The sequence below is a fragment of the Pangasianodon hypophthalmus genome, chromosome 9, assembly GCF_027358585.1.
Source record: "Pangasianodon hypophthalmus isolate fPanHyp1 chromosome 9, fPanHyp1.pri, whole genome shotgun sequence".
Lineage (NCBI taxonomy): Eukaryota > Metazoa > Chordata > Actinopteri > Siluriformes > Pangasiidae > Pangasianodon > Pangasianodon hypophthalmus.
Window position 1 is genome coordinate 6767326 of NC_069718.1, and position 10530 is coordinate 6777855.

At 39.8% G+C, this 10530-nt stretch overlaps 1 protein-coding gene across 4 annotated transcripts in view; it reads left to right on the forward strand.

Annotated features, from left to right (window-relative positions):
• Window positions 1-9825, forward strand: part of LOC113547147 (zinc finger protein 501) — a 37810-nt gene extending 27985 nt beyond the window's left edge. The window contains exons 8-9 of one of the 4 annotated variants that reach the window (XM_053237275.1): window positions 2117-3170; window positions 6559-9803. In XM_053237275.1, coding sequence (XP_053093250.1) covers window positions 2117-3170; window positions 6559-7612 — 2108 coding nt within the window. In that variant the 3' untranslated portion in view covers window positions 7613-9803. Of the gene's footprint in view, window positions 1-2116; window positions 3171-3215; window positions 4035-6287 lie in introns of those variants that run through there. The other 3 variants (XM_053237273.1, XM_053237274.1, XM_026947382.3) reach the window with 3 other exon arrangements.
• Window positions 9826-10530: the final 705 nt, after the last annotated feature.

Here is a 10530-nt window from a genome sequence, read left to right on the forward strand (position 1 = left end):
AAAAAAAAGTACTGTACAAAGACACCTGCGTATTCATACAGGAGAGAAGCCGTATGACTGGGAAAAGTTTTATATCTCTGGGTAATCTCAGAGATCACAGCTGCATTCACATAGGAGAGAAGCTCAGTGTGGAAAGAGCTTTAATCAGCAGAGTGTTCTTCAAAAACATCATCGCCTTCTTACAGGAGAGAAGCCATATCACTGCTCACAGTGTGGACAGAGAAGAAGTGTTCCTATTAAGTGGCCAGTAAATGTATGCACAGTGAGGGTAAATAAGAATTTGACTTTTGTTTTTATATAATATTCTTCCATTGCATATATCCATGTCAAATTAACACACATAATGTCTTTTGATGTTTTTGACACTGCTCACAGTGTTGGAAAATTGTTATACACGAGTCATCTCAAAGTTCATAAAGGCATGCACGCCGGAGAGGAGCCATTTCACTGCTCACATTTTCATAAGAGTTTTAATAAAGCATGTACTCTACAAAGAAAACTGCATATTCGCTGCTCACAGTTTGGGAAGAGCTTTAATTAAGTGTGTAATCTTCAAAAACACCAGTGCGTTCACACAGGAGAGAAGATGAATCACTGCACATAGTGTGTGAAAATCTTTAATCAACAGAGACATCTTGAAAGACACCAACTCATTCATACATGAGAGAAGCCATATCACTGCTTACAGTGTTGGAAGAGCTTTGCTTGCCAGCGTCATCTCAAAACACACCAGCAGGAGAGAAGCCGCATAACTGTGGACAGAGATTCACTTATTTCAAGTGAAGTGCACCAACAATGAGTAGTCAGCTTGCGCCACATGATCTTCAAGTCTCTATACATGGATTTTGGTGCCAGACTGTCTTCTTTGAGTGTATCAGAAACTGCTGAGCTCGTGGGATTTGCATGTACAACAGTCTCTATAATTTGTTGAAGATCAGAAAACATAACCTGGGCTTTTTATCAATCTTCAGCTGTCCATTTTTGGTGAGCCCATGTCTGCTGTAGCCTCAGATTTATTTTCTTGGCAGACAGGTGTGGAACCCGATGTGGTCTTCTGCTCCTGTGGCCCATCTGCCTCAACGTTTGGCAGCTTGTGCCTTCTGAGGTGCTTTTCTGCTCGAGTCGTTTTTTTGAGTTATCATATCCTTTCTGTCAGCTTGAACTAGTTTGACCATTGTCCGCTGACGTCTCTCATCAACAAGGCATTTTTGCCTGCAGAACTTCCACACACTGGATGTCTTTTGTTTCTGAAATACCCAAATCAACCTGTCTGGCACCAACGACCTTACCAGGGTCAAAGCCACTAAGATCACATTTCCCCCATTTTCATATTTGATATGGAGATCAACTGGAGCTCTTGACTAGTATTTTCATAATTTATGCATTATGCTGGTCCTACATGATGATTGCATAATTGCATGAATGAGCAGGTGTACAGGTTTTTCTATTAAATTGGCCAGTGTGTATATTTATAGTATTTTATGTTCCTTGAATAAAGTTGGCTCCCTACTTTAAAATGATGTATTCTGTCTTTTGTTTCTTCATTTTATTCCAATACAATTACACCCAGTCCCTGCTGGTCTAGCAGCTAAGGATCCTGTGCTCTCACTACCGTGGCCCAGGTTCAATTCCTGGCCAGGGAACCAACCCAGCCACTGTACTCTCAGTGCTGGTCCCAAGGACGGATAAAATGGGAGGGTTGTATCAGGAAGGGCATCCAGTGTAAAACCCGTGCCAAATCAAAGATGCGGGACCGTGCCAAACATAAAGCGGTTACTGAAGATAGATGATTGAATATACATTTATTTTGTAGGAAGTTATTTCTTCCATGTATCGACCTTGTGTTTAAGCCTATTGTTTATTTGCTAGCACAGCCTAATGTTATTGTTATTATCTTTTGCCAACAGAGGGCATGGTTCATTGGCTTTTCCAGCAGTATTCTCAAAATAATTGGTTTTAGGAGATATAAATAAGTGTTAATAAACTTAACAGCAATTGTAATACTTTTAGAGACCATCATGATCGTAGTAAAAATATGAGGCACAGTTTCTAAAATAAGTTAAAACAGTTTGTTTCTCAGTGAGTTACTAATACTTTTCATTTTTTTATGCTCCAGAAATGAATGATTCCCTGCAGCAACTTTTCGCCTGCTCCTGGTGTCAACTATCTTATACATCTCAAATTTACCTTTACAAGCACATAAGAAGAAGCCACAATCAGGAAAATATGAGATTGTTGAGATCAAGAGAAATTAAAAATGACAATGTGATGCCCACAAGAAGCTCAAACAGTGAGCAAAGATGCTCTGCTACTCTCCAAATTAACGTAACTCATGGACGAAGTCAGAAAGAAATGTATCGCTGCTCAACGTGTGGGAAGGATTTTACTAATCGGCATAATCTCAGTAAGCACCAGTGTGTCCACACAAGAGAGAAGACATTTCCCTGCTCACAGTGTGGAAAAAGTTTTACTTATCAGAGTCACCTCCAACAGCATCAACTCATTCACACAGGAGAGAAGCCATATCACTGCTCACAGTGTGGGAAGAGCTTTAATAAAGCAAGTACTCTACAAAGACACCTGCATATTCATACAGGAGAGAAGCCCTATCACTGCTCACAGTGTGGGAAAAGTTTTATATCTCTAGGTAATCTCAAAGATCATAAGCGCATTCACACAGGAGAGAAACCATATCACTGCTCACAGTGTGGGAAGAGTTTTAATAAACAGGGTCATCTCCACAATCATCAGCGCATCCATACAGGAGAGAAGCCGTATCACTGCTCACAGTGTGGGAAGAGTTTTAATCAACGGAGTGATCTTCAAAGACATCAGCGCGTTCATACAGGAGAGAAGCCGTATTACTGTTCACATTGTGGGAAGAGCTTTAATCAACAGAGTAATCTTCGAACACATCAGCGTATCCATACCGGAGAGAAGCCATTTGTATGCTCACAGTGCGGAAAGAGTTTTAATCAACAGAGTGATCTTCAAAAACATCAGCGCATTCACACGGGAGAGAAGCCGTATCACTGCTCACATTGTGGGAAGAGATTTAATCACCAGAGTGATTTTAAAAAACATCAGCGCATTCACACAGGAGAGAAGCCGTATCACTGCTCACAGTGTGGACAGAGATTCACTTATTTCAAAACATTTAAGAAACACAAGTGCACCAACACAGAGCAGTCAGCTTGTGCCATATGATCTTCAAATCTATATACAGCTGTATTCAAAAGTAAGGGCACTCCTGGCCAAATTGCATATTTTTCTGCAGATATATAGAAAAAAATAGAACTAAAATAGAACAAATGAACTATTAATTGTGGCATGTGCAAAAGTTTGGATAGCATACTAAGTCAGTGCTTGGTGCGATCCTCTTTGGCAGATATCACAGCTTCTGAGCACTTTTTATAGCCAGCTAAGTGTCTGTCTGTTCTTGTTTAATGAATGTTCATCTACTCTTCCTTGCAGAATGTTTCTAGTTCTGAGATATCCCTTGGCTGTCTCGCATGTACAGCATATTCAAGATCTACCTTCATATTTTCAATGATGTTCAGTTCAGGGGAGTGTGAGGGCCATTTCAATAGCTTCAGCTTGCATACTTGAAGTAGTTCCTGGTGGATATTGAGGTATGGTTTTTTTTTTTGTTTGTTTTTTTTTATTTTTAAATTATTGTCCTTCTGTAGAAGCCATTTTCATTTCAGCTTCAGTTTCCTGACTGATTGTGTCACGTTTGCTTCCAGAATTCGCTGATATTTACTGAAATCCATTCTTCTATTTACCTGTGCAAAGTTTCTCTGCCACTGGCTACAACACAGCCCCAAAGCATAACAGATCTACCCCATGCTTTGGCAAGGTGTTCTTTTCATCAAATGCTGCTCCATTTTTTCTTCAAAAATACTTTTGGAGATTGTTAAAAATGACTTCCATTTTTATTCATCACTCCACAGCACTTGTTTCAAAAATAGCTCTGGCTTATCTAGATGTTGTTTTACATACATCACATGTTGACTTTTGTGATGACGTTGCAGGTAAGATTTCCTTCTGATGACTCTTCCATGTAGATCTTATTTGTGCAAACAATACTCTTGTGTCAGCTAAACTGTCCTACAGGTCCTTAGTGCCGTATGGCGATATTGCTTTGCCATTCTGGCCTGAATGTGGGCAGACCAGTTTTATCTGAAAGTTTTCTTCCAGGTCTTGCCTTGACTTCCACAGTTCCCCCTTAATTGCCTTTTTTATTAACATTTTGGACAGTGTAAACTGCCAGCTGGACGCTCTTTGATCTTTTTATGGTCTTCCCCTGCTTTGTATGCATCAATTTGCTTCATTTTCAGATCCTTCATTTTCAGCTGCATAGAGTAGCCCATAGTTGTTTAGTGTTAGAAGGTTTGAAGATTCAGAGAATTTATTAGGCTTTGGAATTGTTATTCTTAGTGATAATTCTTGAACTGCATAATGACTGCTAATGAGTCAGTTAAAGCCTAATGAGTTGAATAAGTCCTGAGACTATAACTAGAAAAGATGTCGAAATTTTTGCACAGGGCAATTATTACTATTTTATTTTATTTTTTTCTGTTTTTAAGTTCCTCAAACATGAAGTAACTATGCATAAGCACTTGCATACACACACACACACACACACACACACACACACACACACACACACATATACACACTGTGTAAAATATGTAATGTGGCCAGATGTGCCCAAACTTTTGCACATAAATGTAGCTAGTGAGTATATGTACAGTGAGGGTAAATAAGAATTTGAACACTTTTGTTTTTATTTGTTGTACTTCCAGTGCATACGTCCACATCAAATTAACACACATAATGACGCTGTGCATATAAATATGAACATAGTTTAGTCATTACTGACAGCACCAGAGCATTCACACAGAAGAAAAGCCATTTCACAGTGTTGGAAAAATGTTATACACACACGAGTCATCTCAAAGATCATAAAGGCATGCACACAGGTGAGAAGCCATATCATTGCTGACACTGTGGACAGAAATTAACATATCTCAACATATTTAATTAATAAGTGCCCGAACATAGAGCAGTCAGGCTGGTTTGAGCGTATTAAAAACTGCTGATCTCCTGGGATTTCCATGCCCAACAGTCTATAGAGCATGTGGAATATTGGGGGAAAAAAAACACAAACTTTTTATTTTAAACCTTCACCTGAGCCTGTGCCCACAGTAGCCTCAGATTCCTGTTATTGGCTGACAGGAGTGGAACCCAGTGTGGTCTTCTGCTCTTGTATCTCATTTGCCTTAAGCTTTGGCAGCTTGTGTGTTCTGAAATGCTTTTCTGCCCAGCCAGGTTGTAAAGAGTGGTTATTTGAGTTATTGTAGCCTTCTTGTCAGCTCAAACCAGTCTGACCATTTTCTTCTCATCAACAAGGCATTTTTTTGCCTGCAGAACTGCCACTCACTGGATGTTTTTTGATTTCCATATCATTTTATCTTAAATCTAGAAGCTGATGTGTGAAAATCCCAGGAGATCAGCAGTTTCTGAAATAGTCAAACCAGCCCATCTGGCATCAACAACCATGCCAGGGTCAAAGTCACTGAGGTCACATTTACCCCATTCTCATTTCTGATGTCAACATGATGTTGATGTTGAAGCTCTTGACGTGTACTTGCATGATTTTATGCATTACACTGCTTCCATATGATTGGCTGATTGCATAATCGCAGGTGTACGCGTTTTCTTATTGAAATAGCCAGTGAGTATGTATATCAATGGTATTTAATTTTCCTTGAATAAACTAGATTCCTTCCTGTAAATTTACATACTCTGTCTCTTGTTTCTTCTTCTTTTTTTTTTTTAGCTCCAATACCATTACATAGTAAAGTATATCATGAATATGCAATTTATTTATTCCACTGAATGACTAAATAAATATTTATCCTGTATACTCAAGGTCAGTACACAGAAGGAATACATTAAAAATTGCTGTAGGCTTATATTGAATAAATTAAATTGAATCGTGTGTGTGTGTGTGTGTGTGTGTGTGTGTGTGTGTGTGTGTGTGTGTGTGTGTGTGTGTGTGTGTTTGCCAGCAGAGGGCATAGTTCATTTGCTTTTCAAGCAGTATTCTCAAAACAATTGGTTTTAGCAAATATAAAACAGTATTACTAAACTTAATAGAAATTGTAGAACTTTTATAGACCATAATGGCTGTGGTAAAATATGTGGCAAAGTTTCTAAAATAAGTTAAAACAGTTTGTTTCTCAATGAGTTACTAATATTTTTCATTTTTTATGCTTCAGAAATGAATGATGCCCTGCTGAAACTTTTCTCCTGCACCTGGTGTCAGCTTTCCTACACATCTGAAATTTACCTTTACAATCACATAAGGAGAAGCCACTCTGAGGAAAATATGAGACTGTTGATATCAAGTGACAATGTGATGCCCACAGGAAGTGCAAAAAGTGAGCAAACATGCTCTGGTACTCTCCACACTAACATCACTCATGGACTAATGCAGAAAGAAATTTATCACTGCTCAAAATGTGGGAAGGATAATCTCCATAATCTTAGTAAGCACCAGTGTGTCCACACAAGAGAGAAGACTTTTCCCTGCTCACAGTGTGGGAAGAGTTTTACTTACCAGCGTCATCTCCAACATCATCAGCGCATTCACACAGGAGAAAAACCTTATCACTGCTCACAGTGTGGGAAGAGCTTTAATAAAGCAAGTACTCTACAAAGACACCTGCATATTCATACAGGAGAGAAGCCCTATCACTGCTCACAGTGTGGGAAAAGTTTTATATACCTGAGTCGTCTTAAAGATCATAAGAGCATTCACACAGGAGAGAAGCCGTATCACTGCTCACAGTGTGGGAAAGGTTTTAAAAAGCCGAGTAATCTCAAGGATCATAAGCGAGTTCACACAGGAGAGAAGCCATTTCACTGCAACCATTGTGGGAAGAGCTTTAATCAGCTGAGTCATCTCAAAACACATCAGCGTATCCATACAGGAGAGAAACCATATCAGTGCTCACAGTGTGGGAAGAGTTTTAATCAGCAGAGTCATCTCAAAACGCATCAGCGCATCCATACAGGAGAGAAGCCGTATCACTGCTTAGAGTGTGGGAAGAGTTTTAATCAACATGGAGATCTTCAAAAACATCAGCGCATTCATACAGGAGAGAAGCCGTTTCACTGCTCACAGTGTGGGAAGAGATTTAATCAACAGGGTGAACTTCAAATACATCAGCGTGTTCATACAGGAGAGAAGCCGTATCACTGCTTACAGTGTGGGAAGAGATTTAATCAACAGAGAAATCTTGAAAAACACCAGCGCATTCACACAGGAGAGAGGCTGTATCACTGCTTACAGTGTGGGAAGAGCTTTAATGAAAAGAGAAATCTTGAAAGACATCAACCCTTTCATACACGAGAGAAACCCTATGACTGCTTACACTGTGGGAAGAGTTTTGCTTACCAGAGTAATCTCAAAACACACCAGCGCATTCACACAGGAGAGAAGCCGTATCAGTGCTCACAGTGTGGACAGAGATTCACGTATTTCAAGACATTTAAGAAACACAGTTGCAAAAACATTGAGCAGTCAGCTTGTGCCACATGATTTTCAAATCCAGAAAAATTAGTTCATTACTATTTTAACAAATTAGCATTATTTAATGACGGAAAAAGTACTTAATGTTCTTATTATTTAATATTTTATTTGCATGTTTCCCTTGAGCAATAATATTGGAATGTTGAGGTAAATAAACTTTAGTACATCTATAATATTTTATGTTGCTCAAATAAATTGTACTCCCTATTTAAACTTCTTTCTTGTTTCTTTTTTGCAGTACTATTTCATATAAATTTATGCCATAGGGAATGGGCGCAGTGGGTAGTGTTGCGGCATCACAGCTCCAGGGTCCCCGGTTTGATCCTGAGCTCAGTTTAATGTGCATGTTTTTCCATGTGAGTTTCTTCCCATCTAAAAATATATCAGTAGGTGGAAAACCAGTACGAATTCCAGAACAACATCCTGTGGACAAATGAGACAAAGATCAACTTGTACCAGAATGATGGAAGAGAAGAGAATGGAGAAGGGAAGGAACTGCTCATGATCCAAAGCATACCACATCTTCTTATGGCTGCCAGTGGAACTGGTTCCTTTGTATTTATTGACGATGTGACTGCTGACAAAAGCAGCAGGATGAATTATCTGCTGAGATTCAGCCAAATGCTTCAAAGCTCTGAAAGCAACCCGAGACTTTTTTAAGGCCAAGTTAAAATAATCTGATCCAGTTGAGCTGCATTTCACTTGATGAAGGTGCAGTTGAAGGCAAAATGCCCCAAGAACAAGCAGGAAGTGAAGACGGCTGCATTAAAGGCCTGGCAAAGCGGCTTGTGATAAAACACTAATCTTGCTCATGCAATATTGCTTAATTAAGTAAATTAACCATTTTCTCCCCAAAGCTTGTTACATCTCTTTTATCCATCAGTACATCTAATGAACTTTTAATGCTTAACAGTAATTAGGATAAAAAATAACCTGAAAAGGAAATTGCAACATAATGCAGGTTGAGAGAAAGTTGAGGAGCATGGTTACAGCACAGCAGAGGTAACAGGGTCCCCCTCCTCCACACACACTCTTTAAATAGCATGATACACACTGGTAACAGATGGAGAGAAGCTGAGTCAGTGATCAGAGAAAAAAGGAATGGAGGACATTGCCAAATAATCACTCATAGACTACTGTATGTATTAACATTGCCGAGGAAATCTCCACAATCTTGTGTAAAAGCCAATTTGCATTAAGAAGTGTAAGACAATCTTCCATTGCTTAAATTAACTTATACACAATATGTGTGTAGGTTAAAAAGCAACTCTTTTTAACCTACAAGAGCATTATGCAACTTCTACTGCTAAAAAGTTCATCAATAACAATCAGGCAATGCCTTACAGACATTAGTTTGGATTTTGTATACATTTGAATATATTTTGTATACTGTAGACAGAGTGTAGTGTTAACGATACAGAAAATGCTCTGATTCGTGATAAACATTTACTGGATATTGGATATTTGGATATTTGCCATTATGGTCTTTATCAGTACCAACACGTGTAGTAACCTCAAGCTGAAGGTCATGTTTTCAGAAAACTTTGCTACATAAAAGTATATGTATACTTAAATAAAGTACTATTTTTTTTGTTGTTTCTAGAAATAGAGCATGTTTCACAGGACCATATGTCCTTTTTTATTGTATACACACATTGGGCTCCATGATCACATTGTAGTCTTATTTATTTCTGTGTAGTCTCATGTAGCCCTGTGTTTATGTAGCATCTTGCTCCTGGAGGAACGTTGTTTCGTTTCAGTGTGTACTGTACCAGGTGTATACAGGTGAAATGACAATAAAGCCACTTGAACTTGAACTCGAACATAACGCTCCAAATTACTTGCAAAGTGACTAGGGCCCTTTGAGGTCACACAGCGAGTTAGGGACGTCAACTATGAGGTAAGGCGAACAGATAGAGATGAGGAACTGCAGATATACCACGTCAGTCTCCTTAAACCCTGGAGGGAGGCAGTCCCTGTGGCTTTGGTAGTTCCAGAGAGGGAGGAGCTGGGACTGGAGGTGAACCTAAAACATGCGCCTCAATCCACCCTGGTCCCCCGTGGAGACCACCTCTCACCGCCCCAAATCACGGAGGTTGCCAAGTTGCAAGCAGAATTTTCCAACATGTTCTCACCTCCCCATCGTCGCAATGATCTCATAGGTGTTTGCATGCTGCTGCCCCTACTGTTTGCGCAAACACAAGAAATAAGTCGTATGGGAGGAGCTTACAGCCATGCTCACACATGCTGGTCCAGCCCTGTCGTCCTGGTTTCCAAGGCAGATGGGTCAGTCCGGTTCTGTGTGGACTTTAGGAAAGTCAACAGGTGTCTATATTTGACGCATATCCAATGCCATGCATTGATGACCTGCTCAATTGGTTAGGCGTGGCTCACTTTTATTTGACACAGGATTTGACTAGGGATATTGGCAGATACCTTTGACTCCAGTGTCTTGGGAGAAAAGGGCCTTTTCCACTCCATTAGGTTTACACCAATTTGTCACCCTTCCTTTCGAGTTATTCAGAGCCTCGACCACGTTCCAGCGACTCATGGACAGAATCCTCCTCCCACACACTGCCAAAGCTGCAGCCTATTTTCAGTGAAGTCTGATAAAAACTAAGAGTTATTGTCTTCACACCAGAATCGAAGGTGTCGATGTAACAGGATTGAGTTATGGTGGTAAATTTTCTGTCCCCATGCTGTTTTATTTTTAGGTTCCCTTCTCTGATATTAGTGTGATTAGTAGGAATTCCCGTGCACTAGCCTGTTTTTGCGCGTTCCCGAAGTGTAACTGCTCTTCCATCTAGCGCGCGCGCGCGTGTGTGTTAGTTAGTTTGTTTGTTTTCTCTAAATCCGCAGATTTGGCAGGTTCATAGACACTGCGTATAAATTCCCAGCTGATGTAATGACCGGATTCCACAGCCCTG